This window comes from Sorex fumeus, unplaced genomic scaffold (genome assembly GCF_029834395.1).
Source record: "Sorex fumeus unplaced genomic scaffold, SorFum_2.1 ptg000008l, whole genome shotgun sequence".
Taxonomy (NCBI): Eukaryota; Metazoa; Chordata; class Mammalia; order Eulipotyphla; family Soricidae; genus Sorex; species Sorex fumeus.
Window position 1 is genome coordinate 6,278,807 of NW_026606065.1, and position 21,118 is coordinate 6,299,924.

The window sequence follows — 21,118 nt, forward strand, 5'->3', positions numbered from 1 at the left end:
GCTTTAGTTGATGCTGTTTTCTACATTGGATGCAAATTAGTATTATTATTTGACAAATAAAACAATCCTTGAAAAATGACTGTATGTGAACTAGAGAAAGGTGACCTGTAGGTGAATACGATGTATCATATTTAGATTAGTAGTAGATAAGAAATTATTGACTAAATAGTGAAAAGATACACTCAGCAGTATTTGGGAAATGCGAATGAAAACTACAATGAAGGACTGGAGAGCTAGCATGAGGGTTTGGGACCCCCATTCAGTTGCTAGCCTCCCAAGCACCATCGGCACCCCAAAAAACAAAAGCTTCTGGTATTTTGCTCAGCTCCTGTTACTCTGGTGGTCAGTGCTTCTATTGAGTTTTTCATACTGCCTGCGTTGCTCTTCATTTCTGCTTGTCGTTTCCTTATTTTGGCTCTCATATTTTCTTGGTTTGCTGACTGCCTGTGCCATCGCTTCTTTGAGTTAATCAGACACCCTTAATCATCCTCACCATGGTGTCACTGAAGTCATTGAGGATATACTAGACTTCTACTTGTTTTCCCATTGTTTGCTGTGTTTCTGCTGTGCTGAGGGTGAATCTTTGCAGGAATCCCCATGAGGTTCTCGGAGGAGTGAGGCTGGGAATTGCTCTTTTCCTTCCTGCCTCTCTTCACCTAGTGGTAGGAAGTATAACTGAGCAGTGTAAAATCTGATGAAACACTATGAAAATATCACATAGAGAACTTACTCCTTGTGATGCCATATCTTTAACAGTTCTTGTTCTGGTTTAGTATAAAAGTTCCTGTCATTCTAGAGACGTTTTCTTTTTCTTCAAAAATAAAATTAGTCTCTTCATTTCTTTACAGTGTGAATATTTGTCTTTGCCATAGAGCAGACTTAGTCGAATATCTTGTATATCTTATTATTAACTAAAATTAATTTATTTAAAAACTATACTTGGTTATGGGACATGAATATGAGGGAATGTCTGCCCATTAGGATCTTAAGTTAGCATCTGGTAGTGGAGATAAAAATATATAAGTGATAGGCTAAATTAACATGTGATACTGAAAGGGAATCATAGAGCTTGTCTCATGATTCTGTTACTAAAGTCATTATGTGAGGATTTACTGAGCTGTGGTGCTAGTTGAGCCTTCTGTGCTGTTGTTACTGCTGATTGAGCTCAGTGGGCCTCCATGTAACTTTCTTGTCTTAATTTCCTTTTGTTCTGCTGGGCTGTTGGTACTGTGAAATTGGAGATGTTACTCAAGGAGCTGTGGACCTGGGCCTTCCAGCAGGGTGGGAGTTTCTTTCCAAAGAAAGCTCTAGAGATCTGTGCCTGGAGACTGGCCTACCTGGGTCAGCTCAGCTGCAGACTCTGTCCTATCTGTTGTGAAGCTGGGTTGTTCATATGCCAATGGAAGTCTTGTGTAGGTGGCTCTTCCCAGCCAGAGAAGACTCCAGAGATCTGACCTGGAGACTGGCCTACTTGGGTTGGTTCTCTGCAGTGTCTACTTAATATTGTTTTCAATAATGAAGAATTATTCTTTGGTCTTCATTTGGACGGGCTGGAGTGATAGCACAGCGGTAGGGCGTTCGCCTTACAAGCGGCCAACATGGCCGACCCAGGTTCGATTCCTCCGCCCCTCTCAGAGAGCCCGGCAAGCTACCGAGAGTATTCGATATGCCAGACACAGTAACAACAAAGTCTCCAATGGAGACGTTACTGGGCCCACTCGAGCAAATCGACGATCAACGGGAGGGCCTTTACCTTCATTTGGACATCATTTGAAATATCAGACTTAAGAGTACTCAAGAATTGTTGGTTGACACAAAGTAGAAGTTACTGCCTCCTTTTTGTGTGTCTGTGAGGAGTTAAGAGTGTGATTGGCTCTGCAGTACTTAGGGCTTACGCCTGGCTGGGTATTAAGTGCTCAGGGCTGACTCCTGGCTGTGTACTCAGGAAATCTTATGCTGAGGTTGCTTTGAACCAGGTCCATTATATGCAAAACAGGCTAGTGCCTTAAAGGCATTTCTTTAGTCCCTGGTCCAATTTTAAGTACCCTTTAATTTATCTCATAGATTTTTTTTTTTTTGACTTTTTGGGTCACACCCGGTGATGCTCAGGGCTGACTCCTGGCTCTGCACTCAGGAATCACTCCTGGCGGTGCTCAGGGGACCAAACGGGATGTTGGGAATCAAACCCGGGTCGACTGCGTGCAAGGCAGATGCTCTACCGGCTGTGCTATCGCTCTAGCCCCTCAGATATTTTTGAAAAAAAAAAAAGAAAGAAATATATATATCATTCAAAATGATTATTATTTTTAGAGCACTAGCTGTAGAGTAAGGAGGTCTGAATTTTAATCCTAGATTTATGCCTTACATTGTGATTTTTATTAAATTATTTTTTAGCAATAAATATATGTGGTAGACAGTTTAGACTTTAAGCTTGAGGCTGTTAGCCCCCCTGACTCCACGCTTTTCTCTCTTTATTTTTATCTTGTTCGTTAGTTTCTGGGCCACACCTAGCTCTGTTATGAGCGATCACTCCTCATGGTGCTCAGGGGACCATATGGGGTTCTTGGATCCATCCCAGTTCACTGTGTGCAAGGCAAGCACCTTGCCCGCTATACTATTGCTCCAGCCTTCTCTCTCTCTCTCTCTCTCTCTCTGCTCTCCTTCCTCCCTCCATCCTTTCTTCCCTCCCTCGCTCCTTTTGGGGACTGGTTTGCAATACAGGTACTAAGAGGTCATCATGTTTGTGCAGGGCATTCAGTATTTTTATCAGAAAGGCACAGCTGGAGGTTTTTTAGCTGGCTGTTGGCTTTGGAGTGTGAACATGACTGCTGGCTCTTTGGGAAGTACAGGGAGGTTGGGGGGGAGGGGGAGATTGCCTATGGAAGCCTGTAGATTTCAGCCACAAAATCCACATATATGAATTTTCAGCAGATTAATATTTCAGTGAGGTATGTCCTGAGATGGTGGAATCTGGCTGGAGCATGGTGGCAATTTTGGATTGTGGAAGCAAGTGGCTGCTGTGGCTGTATTTGGGCAGACACCAGGCTAACACCTCCTTCTTCCCCTCCTCCCCCATCTACCCCAGTCTGTTCGTCTTCTATAGGTCCAAGATTAACTGCAGCTTTTGATCTCTTTTGAGACATATTTATGCATTTCTGAAGCAAGGCAGATAAATGAGCTTATATGGCCGAGCCAGATGTGTTTTGTGAGTGTGACTCCCACATGTCTAACTTTAAGCAGTTTAATTTCTTTGGAAACTAAGTCCTGAGTAGTTGGAATCCTGTCAGGGAAACAGCAGTGATTTTGGGGTATCAGGAAGTCTGGAGGCACCATCAGGCAGCTGGTGCATTTACCCTGTGGGCCCAGGTTAACCTGCTAGCATTACTGCAACCCCTAGACTCCAGAAGTAGAGGCAGCAGGGGCCTTGGCAGGGACCAGGACCAGGTCCAGAGCTGCTACCGTTCTCCGTCTTGGCACTGCACCAACAGGGCCTGAGCTCATCCTGGGTCTACAGTTAGTTGGCGCTCAGGGAAGTATTCTTCCACAGTACGTTGAGGATAGCGTGGCGTGTTGCAGGGAAAAGAAGTTGCAGGTCTGCCCTGGTGGTGTCTGAGCCATGGGTGCGACAGTGGCTTTTAGTCCTGGCACAGCTTCTGCAAGTTTCTGGGGCCATTCAGCTGCACAAGCCACTCTTGCTCATGGTGGAAGCTTGGGGCACCACAGCAATTCCAGGTGCCAATCTGGCCTTGAAAAGTGCCTTTTAAAAGAATTGTCACTTAACATTTATTCCTGCAAATTACGTAGTGGCTGTGCCCTTGTGCGCCCCAGTTCAACATTCCAAGAGCCACCACTGCTCCAACTGTCTTGGTCACCTGCATCCGCACTGCTGCTATCTTCCAGAATGATCATTTCTAACTCCTATTGTCGTGCTGGTCCCTTCTCTTTCCTAACTATCCTAATATCCAAGACCAGAAAAAAACAGGGGCCAAAGGGACTGGTCAATGATTGGAAGTAGGTGGAGGCAGTTAATTTTAAATTTTATTTTTAATTTTTAGGGTTTGGGGCCATACCCAGTGGGTACTCTAAACTCCGGCATCAGTCCCTGCCTGAGGGGACTTTAGAGAGTGCCTGGGACTGAATCCTGGGTCGGCTGGGTGCAAGACGAGCACCCTACCTGTTGTACTATCTCTCTAGCACCTACATTGTGGTTTTTATACAGGTTCTTTAACTGAATTTTCTTGTATGATGAATGAGGAAAACTGCCTAGCTTAGGTAAAATAAGGTGTTCTTATTGATCAGAAGATGTTTAGCTAGTAGTTATATGTAGGAGAATTTTTAAATTTTTGCTAACAAATGAGAAATTGGTACATGTACATTGTTGAAAGATGACAAGGAAATTAATTTCTGCATTATAATTTTTTATCCTTTTTCTTGGTAGCTGATACTTTGTTTTCAAGGAAGTTGAATGGGAAATACAGGCTTGAGAGACTTGTCCCAACTGCAGTATATCAGCACATGAAAATGCATAAAAGAATTCTAGGACACTTATCATCTGTGTACTGTGTAACTTTTGATCGAACTGGCAGACGGATATTTACTGTAAGTAGCTTTTAAAATCTTAATTCATATATGATACATTGCATATAGTAGAACATGTAACCAAATTAATGTTTGTTCTTTTAATAACAAATTAAAAATTAAGGCAAAACAGTTGATTATAACAAAAGATTTTACTTTGGAAAGAGCTTTGTCCTAATTTGGAAAGTTCCTGGAAGACATGTATGTAGCCTTGTAACAGTTAATATAGCAGGAGTTATTGTAGTTTTCACATATTATATTAAATACAGAATATTTTTCACCAAACAGTGTGACGTGAGAAACCATTCTTAATAATAATTTTAAAGCCAAGTATTTTGAAAATTTGTTCAGCCAATTTTAGGGTATTGTAGGGTATTATTAAATGTCTTGACATTAACTATATGGTTATGGAAAAATTATGGAAATTTCGCATTAAGTAGTGGTAGAGGTGCTGGAGTGATAGATAGCACAGTGGGTAGGGCTTTGGCCTTGCACGCGACTGACCCGGGTTTGATCCCCAGCATCCCATATGGTTCCCCGAGCACTGCCAGGAGTAATTCCTGATCACAGAGCCAGGAGTCACCCCTGTGCATCAATGGGTGTGACCCAAAAAGAAAAAAAATGTGGTAGGAAGTTTTGAGCATATCACTCTTTCTTACTTACTCAAGTCCTCAGCATCTCCTTCTACTGGTATCTGATGTATTCTTCTTGAGCTTACTTTTTTATTAATATAAAGATATAATAGCATTCACTATTGTTAATGTTAGGAAACATTTTTATTTTAATATGCTTTGACTTTCATATCCTCTAGCGTAATACTACACAGTTTTGGTTGTATTTAAATAATGGTCTGTGAGCTGAAGGTATGCATTCATTCACAAGATTGTAAATTTTATTCAGATTTTTAAGAAAGTGGGGCATGGAACTGACAGTTCTTATTCTTGTCATTGAAGAAAGCAGCTGCTAATTTTGTTTTACATTCTGACAATTAGAAATTCCTCTTTTAAGTAAATAAGCTTGTAAACAGTTTTTAAATTTACTTTTCTATCTGTATACTCAGTTATCTGTAGAACACCAAACAGTGTGATGTGAGAAACCATTTATTTTTCCTCTTAGTGATTTTTTTTATTTATTTTTTTTTCTTTTTTCCCCCTTTATTTTTTTTTACAGTTGTAGATTTACAATTTTTTGTGCTTTGGTTTCAATTATACAATGATCAGATACCCATCCCTCCACCAGTGCCCATTTTCCACCACCATGGATAATATCCCTCCCACCCCCATCCCCCCATCCCCCCTGTCTCTGTGGCAGGGCAATCCCCTGTGTTCTCTCTCTCCTTTTGGGTGTTGTGGTCTGTAAAAGAGGCATTGAGTGGCAAACATGTTCAGTCCATAGTCTACTTTCGACATGCATCTCCCCTCCTGGGAGGATCCTCCAAACATCCTGTATTTGGTGCTCCCTTCTCTATCTGAACTGCCCTTTCCTCTAGGATACCCGGCTGGCCTCTAAGTTATGGAGTAATCCTCCTGGTGCTGATCTCAGCTATTCTTGGGTATTAATCTCATACTTTGTTACTTTATATCCCCCAGATGAATGCAATCTTTCTATGTCTATCCCTCTCTTTCTGACTCATTTCGCTTAGCATGATACTTTCCATATTGTACCACTTGTATATAAATTTCATGACTTCATCTTTTCTAACAGCTACATAGTACTCCATTGTGTAGATGTACCAAAGTTTCTTTAACCAGTCATCTGTTCTTGGGCATTCAGGTTTCTTCCAGTTTCTGGCTATTGTAAAGAGTGCTGCAATGAACAAACAAGTGCAGATGTCACTTCGACTATACATTTTTGCCTCTCTGGGATATATTCCCAGGAGTGGTATTGCTGGGTCAAATGGGAGCTCAATTTCTAATTTTTTGAGAATCGTCCATACTGTTTTCCAGAAGGGCTGAACCAGTGGACATTCCCACCAACAGTGGAGAAACCATTCTTAAACATAACTTTTAACTGACTTGAATTCATTCTAAGCATTTGTAGACCTTTAATATTCTCCCCTCTCACCTTTTCATTTATTTTCATAATATTCTCCCCTTTCACCTTCTTATATATTCCCATTGATCTTTATGAGGCAAAATAAAAGAATTTTTAAAATACTTTATTGAGAGGTTACTGCATTTTGAGAGTAGTGAATAGACCTATTTGCTTAAGTGCTTGATAGCCCATTAATAGTCTTTATTTCTCAAATATTGAAATTTATTTACATTTAGCCATTTCAGATTTATTACACTAACATTCAGATTCAACTCTCAAATAAGTTTAGGATTTCAGTTAAAAAAAATTCTTTCAAATGTGGTCACCGTCCTCCCGTTGTTCATCGATTTGCTCGAGCGGGCCCAGTAACGTCTCCATTGGAGACTTTGTTGTTACTGTGTTTGGCATATTGAATACATCACGGGGAGCTTGCCAGGCTCTGCCAGGCTCTCTGAGAGGGGCGGAGGAATCAAACTTGGGTCAGCCCTGTTGGCTGCGTGCAAGGCAAACGCCCTACCACTGTGCTAATGTGGTAGTAAACCGAAATAATGAGAAAAGACTTGGTGCTTTCTACTTTATTTTGGGTCAGTATAGTTAACTCACCCTGAACTAAGAAATATATAAAAAAAAAATTAAAAAAAATGAAATATATGAGGTCAGAGAATAGCTAGATGTACTGAGTATATGATTTGTTTACTGGAATCCTGGTTTAATTCCCTGCACTGTATAGTTTTCTAAGAACCTGAAGAAGGGATCTTCAAGCACCATCGAGTTTGACCCCCAAACCAAAAGTAAATAAATATGTTATGCAGTTTTTATGTTTTTTGTAAGAATTGCTTTTTTTTTTTTAAATAATAGGGATAACGGTAAGCTTCTGTTGTTCTTAAAACATTGTGGTTTGATTTAAATTGAATGTGTAATCTCAGATGTTTGAGGGAAAATACTATTGATGTAGGAATTTAGTTGAATCGTAGATATGAGTTAGAAAAGCAACACTCTTGAAGAAGGAATTAGGAAATTTTTGACCTTTAAGTGAATTAAATTTCAAAATTTTTGTGAATTAAAATTGATTCCACCCATGCTTACTCAGTTGTTTGTTTATTAAAGCAGAGTAGAGTGTGGAGGGGAATATATGGCTTATAAGCTATAGATAACTGTCTTTTTGTTGATGCTTTTGTTTTGGGTTGGTTTCTCTGTTGGTGGTGGTGGTTGGGGAAGGGAGTTGGTAAAGTTCTAGGGAATAAACCCAGGACCTCAGACAGCATGTGAGTTGCAGCTGTGATTATTTCCTGTTTGCCAGGGACTGAGGGGGATGGGATATAATTCTGCTTAAGTGAAGAAGAAGCTATTTTAGATCATTTTTTTTGGTTGTCAACATAAACAGAAGGAACTTGTCACTGTACTTTTCTTGGTGGTCTTGTCAGAAGTCTTTAAAGTAGGTGTCATAATTCATTACTTACTCCAAATTCATAGTCTCCCACTTTTTTTGTTGTTGCTCAAGCCCAGCCATGCTTTGGAACAATGGTGGTGTTTGGGGGGACATGAGGTGCTGGGAATTGAACTCAGGGCATACAATACATTGCTCATGTGGGCTGCCATTTTGAACCTCTAGTCCTCATTTCTAGTTTCTAAAGGTGATTTTCAGATACACATTTTGACATGTTACTTTGTGATAAATTCATAGATAAGCAAGCACTGTTCTTTAATTTTTCCTTGTATTGTCATCAGAGGTTTCAATAGAATACATAATTTCTTTCTGTCTTTTTTTTTTTTTTTTTTTTTTTTTTTTGCTGTTTTGAGTCACACCCTGCAATGCTCAGAGGTTACTCCTGACTCTACAATCAGGAACTGCTCCTGGTGGTGTGCGGGGTGCCATATGGGATGCTGGGGATTGAACTCAGGTCAGCCACGTGCAAGGCAAACACCCAACCTGTTGTACTATTACTCCTGCCCTGGGATACATAATTTTCGCTGTTCATATTATTTTAAAAAGTAGCTTGCTGGTTGGCCTTCCCTCATCTGACTGGGAACACGCTAGCTGCTAATGTTTTGAGAATCAGACTTAAAATTGATAGGAAAAAGCATTATTATAGATCATTATTGACTGGTGAAAGGTTTCTGTGAGAGAACACACTGTTGTTAATTAATGAAATAATTCAGCAATAGATCATTCAGTACTTTCTGCATTTGGTATTTTAAGACCTTGTACTTTAATTATTAAAGTTTTTATGTAGGTGTATTTGATACCTTTATTCCAAGGAACTGCTTATCTTTATTCCTTTCTATATGGGACACAGGCACAGTAGCCTTGATCAGGAAAGCATCAGTTTTGGGAAACAGAAATATGACTAAGTGGTAGAGTATGCATGACATGTCTTTTAATAGCCATTTTTTGAACACTGTTGGGTATGATACCAAACTTTTAAGCTTACACTATCAATTAAGCTTGACTTCTGTTTGGTTCAACTCACAACTCACAACTTTACCAGTTATTAGCATCACAATTTGAATCGTTGACGCCACCCATTGATTTCAAGTCTTTATTTGTTTTTAAAGGAGCAGAATAGATAAAAAGTACCAATTCCACAGGATTTCTGTGGGAGTATTTGATAAACATATAAGTACTATAGTACACATAGAGTACACAGTAAGCAGTCATTACATTGTAGCACTATTAAATTTATAAATTTAAATTTTGCCCTTATTTAGTTAAATATTTGCTTGAGCGGGCCCAGTAACGTCTCCGTTGGAGACTTTGTTGTTACTGTGTCTGGCATATCGAATACTCTCGGTAGCTTGCCGGGCTCTCCGAGAGGGGTGGAGGAATCGAACTCGGGTCGGCCATGTTGGCCGCGTGCAAGGCAGACGCCCTACCCGCTGTGCTATCGCTCCAGCCTCCTTACCTTAGTTAAATATTATTTATGAGTGCTATGAAAGGCTTCGACCAAACTAATTATAATTGATCGTGGAATTATGTATCAGAAAATTGTGTCAATATTTTGTATTAGAATATCATGATGATGTGTTTCCAGTAGAATAAATAATGAGGAGAATTCAGGGAGTGAGGTGGCCTAGTTACTATGTTAGATCTCCCTGATTCTCTTCAGTGTTTAATTTTTTTTAAAGATGAGTACAGAAACATGGCCTTTACAGTACTTATTCAAGAAAAGCAAAGTCAGAGCCACAAAGATGACTTAAAGGGCTGAAGCATGTTCTTTGCGTGTAGGAGCCTGCATTTGTTTCTAGCCGCTTCATAGTTTCCCTAGCACCACTGGAAACAGCCTCTATGCACCGTGCTACAAAAACAAGTAATGTATTCTTTCAGTATTAAGCAGATTGCTGAAAATACAGAAGAATTTTAAAGACCATATTTTTTTGCAGAAGCATTTTTCCAATAAAGCAAAAGAGTACGTTTATTTCCAAAATACACTTTATTGATCCCGTTAATGAACTTAAATGTTTTATAAGGGACTGGAGCCATAGCACAGCTGGTATGGCATTTGCCTTGCGTGCGGCCAACCCGTGCGGCCAACCCGGTGTTTGATTCCCAGTGTTCTGTATGGTCCCTTGAGCATCACCAGGGTTAATTCCAAGTGCAGAGCCAGGAGTAATCCCTGTGCATCGCTGGTGTGACCCCAAAAAACAAACAAAAAACAAAAACCAAAAAAAAATGTTGTATGAGCCACACCTGTTTCCTGAAAAGTTCACGGATGGTTAACAGTATTGATAGTATTAAGTATTAAGAAGCTTAGTAGAGGGTGAATAAAGTAGACTGAGGGATCATAAGAAAGATGCACCTATACCACTTTGTAGAAGAAGATACAAAAATATTACTAGAGATGGAAAATCTCATTGAGTTGATATCTGTGTAGTACAGACTAGGGCAAACTTTGGGAAACTTAATGGTGCAGCTGTGTATTGTTGTACAGGCCTAGAATAAGTATAGGTCAACATTATGCTGCAAGAGGGCTGGAGCAATAGCACAGCGGGTAGGGCGTTTGCCTTGCATGCAGCCAACATGGCCAACCCGAGTTCGATTCCTCCGCCCCTCTCGGAGAGCCCAGCAAGCTACCGAGAGTATCTTGCCCGCACGGCAGAGCCTGGCAAGCTCCCCGTGACGTATCCGATATGCCAAACAACAAGTAACAACAAGTCTCATGATAGAGACGTTACTGGGCCTGCTCGAGCAAATCAATGAACAACGGGAGGACCGTGATGCTGCAAGAATGAGTGTTGGTACAGGACAAAAATCATGAATGTCTTTTTGTGAAAATCTAAAGTGTAGGTTTCCCAAGGTGGTTCGGTGGCTGCCATCCTCCAGAGGCCATTGGACAGTCAGGTTTGGGCCCTCAGTGACAAGACATGTGGGGCCTCACGGAATGGGGTGTAGCCGGCCCTTTCCTCCCCACGCCAATGAGACCCCGAGTTGATGAACAGCCTGTCTGGCTCCTGATCAAGCTGCTTAACGGCCATGATCCCAGAGACTCAGAAACAAATCTTGGAACCCAGCGGCTTTTGGCAGAAATGTGTCCAGACTCCGCAGAAGGTTACTATCGCCAGGCCACTCCAGGGGGAAAGGGGTGTTGTCCCTCTGCCTGCTCCCCCTAGGCGGCTCAGTGGCCGCCATCCTCCAGAGGCCACTGGGGAGTCAGGTTTGGGCCCACAGTGATGAGACACACAGGGCCTTACAGGATGGGGGTGAAGCTGGCCCTTTCCTCCCCGTCCCCACGAGACCCCAAGTCACTGCCCATGAACGGCCTCTCTGGCTCCTGGTCAAGCTGCTTAACAGCCATGATCCCAGAGACTCAGGAACAAATCTTGGAACCCAGCAGGTTTTGGCAGAAATCCCTCCAGATTTAAGTGTTAAAATTTTGGAATTTCAAAATCACGTTGCCACTACTGCAGCCACGTGACATTATATGTTATTCATAAGCAGCAATAGAAAACAAATTGTCTACTGTTGCCTTCTCAGCAGATCTGAGTGTTGGGGTAAAATCTCAAATAAAAATGGTGGGTCTGGTGTCAAAATATTGAATGTGATCAAAGTAGCGAGAGAGTAATGTGGGAAATCATCTGCCCCACAGGTAGGGGGAGGGTGTGAGATGGGGAATACTGGGTTCTTGCGGGTGGAGAATAGGGACTGGTGGAAGGTATGGGTGTTTCATTGTATGACTGAGACTTAGACCCGAAAGCTTTGTAACTGCTCTCCCGGTGATTCAATAAATAAAATTATAAAAAATGAAAAAAAAAGTAAGCTGGGGTTTATGCCCAATTCAATCAGCTAATCAGTGTCTGAATAAATAGCAATACTTGTACATAAAAAAATAAAGTGTAGGTTTCCCAAAGATAATGAAGAGAATATGAGTGAGTAGAATGTATATTTTTAATGACTCCTTTGGCATCGTAATAGAAGGTTGGTTGATAAAGAATTTTGGCTTTGCTCCTTTAAAGAGATCATAGGGACTTTTTATATAGTAACACTGAAAGTGGAGTGGAGTTTACAGATTATGAAAAGAACCCTGAAAAGAACCAATAAGGAATAGAGAAGAAAATATAGGTAGACACATTTTAAATTAGTATGACTGATTATAAAGTTCTGTTATTCACTGGAAGAATGGATCTGGTGGAAGTTTGTGAAGGGGATTGTTGAATTTTTGGTCTTTATGTATGTAGCCACATAGTAATAATGCTCAACAGGTAGTGGAAGCTCAGGAAAGCTTGGAATTTAGAAGACTGAGCGTGGGACTCATTGAATGGGGAAATTAATTATATACTCTTATATGTGTCACATGTAAGAAGACTTAAAATTTAAACTCTGGAAGATTCGAAACAGCTGCTTCAAGCTATAGGAGACATTTGTAAATCAAATAGCTTCACAGAGACTCTAGAAAAATTTGTAAATTTTTTGTTTGCCTTTGGGGCTGGGATTCAACCCAGATTCATGCGTGCAAGGCAAGTGCTTTATTACTACTAAGCCACATTACCCAGCAGATAGGAAGAGGATCTTAAAAAAAATTAAAGGATCACTGTTTAATGAAAGGTGAAAACCTCAGGTCTAACTAGAATGGAAGATAGTTTTTTGCCTTTGACAACATCTTTCAACAATTTTTGCAACAAGTTATGTTTCGGCATTACAGATAAGAGGGAGGTTGTAATGCACTCAGATGGAAATAGAAAAAAAGAGATTTGACATAGACTTTCTGACTGTGGAGTACGGTGTATACCAATTCTGTTTTTCTACTCTGTTGCAGTGAATTATTTTGTGTCTGCTAAACTGTGAGCTTTTTAATAGCAATGGCTTTTTCTCAAGCTTTTGTGAAAATCTATAGTGTATTACAGAACGTTTATATAATAGGCATTCAGTATGAATAATGTTCTGTGTTGCAAGATACTTGGAATCTAGAAGACACAGAGATGTTTCCAAGACAATTTTTTGGCTTCTTTGTGTATGCTCCATTTGCTGATATTTTTTGTGTACTTCAGATTTGTAAAAGCTCATTATGGTATTTTGCCTGGGATTGTTTTCTGCAAATATAGTACTTAGCTTGGGATTTTTTTCTGCAAATATATCCCTGTGTCTTCACATACGATGTTCTTAGAAATTTTTTTCTTGATTACATTCCTTTCCCATTGTCTGTCACTTTACTTTGCTAAATTTTCCTTAAAATATGCATGCTTGTCAACTTTTTTTTTTGATTTGAGGCTTTTTGGATCATCTTAACAAACAAAGTGTAGACAGAAAGGGACCTGGACTTTTCTGAGCCTTGACTAAAATAGGGATCTATGAACTTAAACTCATTGAAGAAGTGAATGTGGTGGGTGTGGGGAAACTCATCTTTACAGTATAATACAATAGCTGATTGTCGAGGAAATAAGTTGTCAACCATCACAGTGCTGATTGACTTGTGTCCTCAACTGAAGCTAAGCCTAATAGAGGATCTTGGTTTGAAGTACATTCTCAAAATATTAATGCGTTAAACTAGGGTGCAGGGAGGGGAGTCGTTAGTGAAACTTTGGAAATACTGAAATTGCAGATTTAGCTTTACTCATGGGATAGAGAGACATTATGTGTCTTTTGAAGTGCTACACTGAGAAAATCACATGGTCTCTATGGGATTCTTGCCAAAATTACGGCCTAGATGTGATTATGAAGATACATTAGGCAGACTTATATAAGAAGACAGTAAAAGTAAACTCCAGCGTTCTTGTTTGTGGGATTTAGGCAAACAGAATTTGAATGTTGCCTATAGACTGGATGACAATTTTCTTAATGCTTCTGTTTCAATTTACGTAGAAGAGTGTCTTTGTTTTAAAGAAAAAATACACAGGAAAAGGTATCAACTTCTGCAACCTCCCCTTAAATACAACAAAAGAAGACTAGTGGTAGTGAGTTGGTCCTGACCGTTTGTGTATGATAGGGAGTGGAAAAGAGAAGTGAAGAGAAAGCCGATTGAGAAAGGTGGGGATGGGGAAAATGCAGTGTATTAGTCGTTGGTGAATCTGTAAGATGTTAATAAGACAGACACTGGTACTATCATATAGGTGTGTCACATGTGTATAACTTAAAAGTTATCGAAGTTTAAACATCAAAAAATTGTTTTAGAGTAATGGGGAGTAGAAACAGTAGCTTTGATAGTAATGGAGAAGAGAGCTATAATAGGAAGGTAAATTTGTGAAGAACTATGGGTGAAGGGGAGCAGTTGGGAAAATGAGAGTATAATTAATAGGTACTGGGCTTCAAGAACAGATGAAGATGTGAAAAGAAGTTTATTTGGTCTAGAAAGATAATTAGGTTCACAATGGAACATACTCTGTTTTTAGTACAAAGAGTAGTGGTTAGGAAATGGGACTAATTTGTCTGCCAACAGGAAAAAATTACGAATTAGGGACCACTTAGAACCAAAAGGGTTGCTAATTAGCCCCTCAAATAAATAAGATCTTCCTGAATTTATGATGTGCTTATCCTCTTTTCCTTCATGATACCTGACATTTTGGAGCAGAATCAGAAAAAGTGATGATTAGGTGATGCAAAATAAATCATGGGTGGGGTAGGTGAATAAAGGAGTGGAAAAACAGTTGACACAGGTTTAGAGTAATTTGTAAGGAAAATGTCCTTAGATTGGTAAGAAAGAAAATCCGATCTCTTGAAAGAAACATTGAACTAAATTTACGTCATTTGCAGTTCTTAGCTTCCTGAAGAGCAAGCCACTTTTTGTTTTTGTTTTGGGGCCATACCCCACAATGCTCAGGGCTTAGTCCTGGTTCTGTACTCAGAGCTCACTTCCGTCAGGATTTAGGAGATTATATAGGGAGCTGGAGATTGACTGGGCTGACTGTATGTGAGGCAAATCCCCTACCCACTGTACTACTGCTCCTACCCACAAGCCTCTTTAAATGATAAAAGTAACGTAGTAGTATTCCTCACAACAAGAATGTGTTTAACATTCTCTTTAAATTACATCAGTATGAAATTAGACTCATAAAGCTATGTAGTAGCAACAAAAGAAGTTAGAATTTATTGATTCTGCCAAGGAATGCCAGATTTTTAAAATAAGTTTAAATATTTTCATATCAGAGTAATATTCTTTGGTTAGTAAGATTGATGCTTGGCTTTTAGGAGGGAAAGGTTTATTCATTTGCTTTCTAATTTGAAGTTGTCAGAGAAGTAACGTGGTGTACAGTTTCCAATTTTACGCTATTTTATGTACATAGATCGATGTCAACCATGATCATTTACTATTCTGTCATGTAAATTAGTTTATATTGAATATTTCGCATAGCTGTCACCTAGTTTTCTTGTTTCTAGTTTAAATAAATGCATAAAAGTTTAATACTTAAAAAACATCTTGCGGGAAAAAGAGTATACAGGGCGGGTTTAAAATGTCTGCCTTGCACACAGCTATTGCTGGTTTCATCCCAAGCACCATGCGTGGTGCCCCTGAGTATCACCAGGAATAATCCCCTGAACATAGCTAATTATGCCTCAGTGCCCTTTTTCTAACCCTCCTCTACCCAGAAGTCATCTAGAAACTCTTAAATTGGGCAAGTATAGACTTGTCTAAAGTTCTTCATCTTATTATCTTGTCTAAAGTTGACATCTTATTATCTCATTCCTACTTTGGACAAACTTGCAGGCTATCGAATGTAGCCTGCCCACAGGGCAGAGTCTGGCAAACTCCCCGTGGCCTACCAAATATGCCAAATACCAGTAACAATGATGGGTCTCATTCTCCTAAAGAGCCGTGAATATAATCTCAGGGCTAGGATGAAAGAGACGTTACTGGGGCCTGCTCGAGGCAATCGACGATTAACAGGATGATGAAATGAAAATGAAATGAAAGTTCTTCATGAATTTTTTATATTATTAGGTGGGACATTTTTCCTAAGTTTTAACAAGAAAAGGGGCTGGAGCGATAGCACAGCGGTAGGGCATTTGCCTTGCACGCAGCCAACAAGAATTTCAGTGCTCAGATATACGTGGCAGAGTAGAAAGCCAGATATCACAGAGGCCTGTGTAATTAATACCCAAATATCAAGCCAGATCTATACCAGAATTTGCTTAGGGTTTATACATGGAGTAAAGTAAAAGTAAGTAAAGGCCCTCCCGTAGATCATCGATTTGCTCCAGCGGGCCCAGTAACGTCTCCATTGGAGATTTTGTTGTTACTGTGTTACATGGAGAATGTTTGTATTTGTTTTTATCTGAAGTTTGCCTCGCAAAACATGATTTGGAACAAACTTTTTCAATGTCCAAAAGGGCCACAAAATATTTGAATAGACAGATTCTATCTGTGGTGTAAAAGATCCAGTTGCATGCTGGAAATATGGTGGCATCACTGTCTTCATTTACTTGGATTTTTTTTTTAAGTAACTGATTTTGGAGCAGTATAATTCAGATTTTTATTTCTTTCAGTAATGTAAGCTTCAGAGTGTATTGATTGTTTTAAAGGTACATGATTTTATCTTTCTATACATGGCTTTTGTTGACAGTGAACCAAACAGTTACTACTTATTTTAAGCTATGTCTATACATTTAGGCAAATCTAAGTTTTTGTTTTAATCTAACTTTTTGTTATCTAGTCTTTTCACAAATATCTACACTGTATTTGTTTTTTGGATTAAGGTAAGATACCCTTTTTGTTCTCTTGGCTTTTTTATCCTTGGACTGACAGAAAATCTTGACATAAAATGTGTGAGTTTATTTTTGGAGGGGGTGGGGAGCTAGTTTGCTAGATCACGCAGCACATTTTTTGGTTGTTGCTGAGTTTTTGTTTTGTTTTCACACCACATCTGATGATGCTCAGAAATCACTCCTGGTTCTATGCTTAGGAATCCTCTTGGTGGTACTCAGGAGACCATATGTGATGCAGAGATTAATTCAAGGTTGTCCACATGCAAAGCAGGCACCTTATTTTCTATATTGTTTCTCTGCCCCACACTGCATATTCTGGATTTTTTTTTTCTGTCATCAGCTGGATCATACATTCTTGTGATTTGTTTTAACATTTGTGCTAGGTTTGATGTTAATTAACACATATTAATACTCATGCATAGTAATTATAACAATTGTACATTATTGAAAATAAAACTAATGATTCACTATTGCCTTATGTTTTTTATTTTGATTTTTTGTGCGACACTTGGTGGTACTCAGGACTTACTCCTGGCTCTGTTCTCAGGGATCATTCCTAGAGGTACCTTACATGATATGGGGATCAAATGCCTTAACCATTAACTCTTTACCCTGCCCTATGTTTGTTAAACACTAGCTTAATACTGTAATTTGATTTAAAAATAACTTTAAGGGAGCATTTTAAATTTTGCACCTAGTTCATATTTCAAAACTCATATGGGCTAAAAACATTAGAGCAACTATGTTTAATCTATGTAAAAAAAAACTTTATCTTAGGCATTAGGAAATAGTGCAGCAATTAGAATACATGCCAGTTGATCTCTGGCATCACATGACCTCCCAAGCATCTCAGGATTGGTGGTGGAGGTCCCACAGTATCTCTGGGGTATGGTCCTGGTTGTCCCCCAGCACTGGGGGCAGGCAGCATGGTACCGCAGGCTCTAGTATTCTCCACTGATCCAGTTGACTGGGTCTTCCTAGGAGTGGTCCTTGGATTTCCTGAGCTCTGCCTTGGAAGCCTACAAAGTGTAAATGAAATAGTGAAATAAAACAAAATCTTTAATAACTATCCAGCCAGTTTAAATTCCAAATTCCTTTAGTCATTCATTAAATAGATAAAAACCTTTCAAGCCTAATTTCTTGTTTTTCCCACTTAGATTATGTACTAGCAACTTTTGTTACCTTGCCAAACCCCAGCCCTAGCAACAACTAAAGGTGACTGAAAATATATGACTTGTTTCTCCATAGGCATTGGAGCTTTGCTGAAAACTTGTCAGTTGTGTTTTCCCCAAAACCACAAATTAATATTGTAATTTTAGCAAGAGTTCCATTAATGTGATAGATTCTTTTTCCTGTTTTGGTGTCATTGTGTTTAAACTCCTTTTTCTCTTTGGTTTCTTTTGCTTTTCCTTCTCTTTTAGGAAAAAACGATTCTCTGTTCATTTATTTATTTAGTGGACACACCTGGCGAGTGCTCAGGGCTTTCTCCTGGTTTTGCACTATCTGGTTTTGCTCACTATCTGTTGCTCCCGCCTCAGCTTTAACATTTATATTTCTGAGTACCATGCGCATCTGAACCTGGTTTGTTTGTTCCTAGGCATTGTGCAGGGTCCCCTGAACGCATAGCCAGGAGTAAGTCCTCAGCACAGCCAGGTATAGGGGAAAATAATTACCCAAGTATTAAAATTTCTGTTTCTGTTAGAACTCTTCTGAATCTCCTCACATTAGAAGTTTTTGTATTCCTTCTGGCAAGGCCAGCCCATCATTCCTGTGTGGTTGATCTCGCATCCCTTTCTCATTTATGATGTTTCCACCACAAATGTCTGTAATTCTTCAGAGGTACAAGGGATGTGCCCGGGTTGCAACCCCAGACTTCATACTTGCATGGTATGTGCTTTCCCACTGAGCAGTGTTCCTGCCCCTTGTCCATAATTCTTTTTTTTAAGCATGCTTGAAAGATAAGTTTTATATACTTTTTGGTTTATTTTTGGTTTATTACTGATCTTACTAACATTTAAGGTATGCATATAGAAAGGAACTTGGCTTAATCTGCCTTACATTTTGGTTTACTTGTTTTTTTATAGTAACACTGTGATAGAAATAGAGGTGAAAACAAGGCACAGTAAACATGAACAATTTGCCCAAGGTCAAACATTTATGATCATGTTATATCATTACCCTGGGCATTTGCCTATGCATACTAAGTTACTGTATCTTATTACCTCTCTCATTATCTTACTACTCGGCAGAGTCTGGCAAACTCCCCGTGGCATACCCAATATGCCAAATACCAGTAACAATGATGGGTCTCATTCTCCTAAAGAGCCTTGAATATAATCTCAGGGCTAGGATGAAGGAGACGTTACTGGGGCCTGCTCGAGGCAATCGATGAATAACAGTTGGTCGTGATTCGTGATTACCTCTCTATACATAAAGCTCTAGCCCAGACATTGTGAGTCTTGCATTCCTTTCCAGAATCTTTCAACATTTAATAAAACCAAACTGCTTTCTTGCTTGGAGCTCTGATGACTGGTAGGATAGCACTTGGGACATACTGCTTTTATACTCTTCTGCTTTGTTTCATAAGGACAGGAATTTTGTTTCTTTGTATCTTGGGTGTCTGGCACATAATCACAAAATAGATGGATAAGTGAATGCACAAACAATCAAAATTTTGGTTTTGGGGCCCTACCCGGCTATGCTCAAGGCTTACTCTTTTGGTGGGCTGGGATACTATGTATGGTACTGTAGGATAACATTGCTTTGTCCTTCTTCCACAAGAAGCTTAGCTTTATTCTGGTTACACCCACCACAGTGCTCCTGAGGCACTTCCATTCCATTGTGTTTATCTGTAAGCAGTCTTCCCTATGCTCTTCTCCCCACCTAGTTAATCAGCTTTCCCCCTAATCAGACTCTGTTAATTTGTAAGGTTAGATTCCTCAGAAATCTATGATTTTATATGTATGAGTGAAATATTGCCTTTCTCCTCTCCTTATGCCTTATGAACATTTTACCTTAAAGCAATATCCTTTTTGTATAGATACAGGAAGACGTTAACATTATGCTTTGTAATTTAGGATTTAATTGGAATTAAGGGGATCAGAAGGATGAGAAGGAGGATGAAGGGGGATGGAGAAGGAGAATGAAGTAGCATGGGGGAGGAAGAAGGGAGCAGAGGAAGAGAAGGGAGACTGGTGTAGATGGAGAGAGGATAGGAATAAACTGTGACTAATACCAACTAGCCTGGCCCTCGTTTCCTTCCTCTGCCTGACCATCGCCATTGACCTCCCCGGGTTGGGAGAAGGGTGAGACTACCGAACGCGGGCGGCGGGAGAGATAGAGCCACTACCGCTGTGTGCTGTGCCCCTTTCGTGAGTTTACACATGGTACCAGAGATCAAACCTCCGTCAGCTGCATGCAAGTCAAGTTCCCTACCCACTGTACTATCAGTCTGGTCCTTGAATAATTAAATTTTAAAGGTGAAGGAAATCTTAGAGATCATCCATTCTGTTAAACGCCTTTTACAGATATGCGAGATTATGTATATGTGTGTCAAATTTGAAAATTAATTATTCAAAATGGATAAAGACTAACAAGCTTTATTAGTCCATTTAATTTGCCGCAGATCTCAGTCAGGTGCTGGAAAGACAGAGCGAAGGACTGGAGCCTTTCATGTCCACGCAGCAAATTCTGTTACCAACACTGTATTATCCCCTTTCAAAACCTCCACCCCACAGAGCTGCCAGGTGTGCTACTGTGCCCAAGCAGCACTGTATTGCGGAGCCAAATATTGCTAGAAGTGGTCTTTGAGTCCCCTGACCACTACTTAAGAGATGTCTCCCCTCTTCCCTGCCCTTGCCCCCCAAAAAAACTCAATAAAAAAAAGTGGTTACTTGAGTTCTCTATATCACATTGGCAGTTTGATTCAGGGTGTAGCATTTTTCCTGATCTTGAAGTACTGTGTGTTTATATATGTTATATCTTGTGTCATTATGAAACAGATAAATGTCTGTACGAATTACCTTCATAGTAGATACCCTGAGTAATTTATGATCTGTAAGTGGGCGGGTCATCCCTCCCTCCCTCCCTCTCTCCCTCCCTCTCCTCTTCTTCCTTCCTCTCTTCTTTTCTTCCCTTCCTCCCTCCCTCTGATGGTACTCAGGGATCACTTCTGCAGTGCCTGAGGTACCATAATGGGCTGTTGGGTATCAAAACCAGGTTGGCTGTATGCATATCAGGCACCACTGTACCATCACTCTGACCCCAGTTTATTTTGTTTTTGTTTGTAAAAGCGATTTGTTATGTCATTTGCATTCTGTTTGCATTGCATGTATTTGTTTCCTACTTGGACTTTATTGAATGACTAGAAAGTAT

General features: G+C 39.8%; 1 protein-coding gene across 3 annotated transcripts in view; it reads left to right on the forward strand.

Moving 5' to 3' along the window:
* PHIP (pleckstrin homology domain interacting protein) overlaps positions 1 to 21,118 on the forward strand; it is a 138,221-nt gene that overhangs the window by 30,159 nt on the left and 86,944 nt on the right. For all 3 annotated transcript variants that reach the window (XM_056108720.1, XM_056108729.1, XM_056108733.1), the window contains exon 7: positions 4,439 to 4,599. In XM_056108720.1, the coding sequence (XP_055964695.1) occupies positions 4,439 to 4,599 (161 nt within the window). The remainder of the gene's footprint in view (positions 1 to 4,438; positions 4,600 to 21,118) is intronic.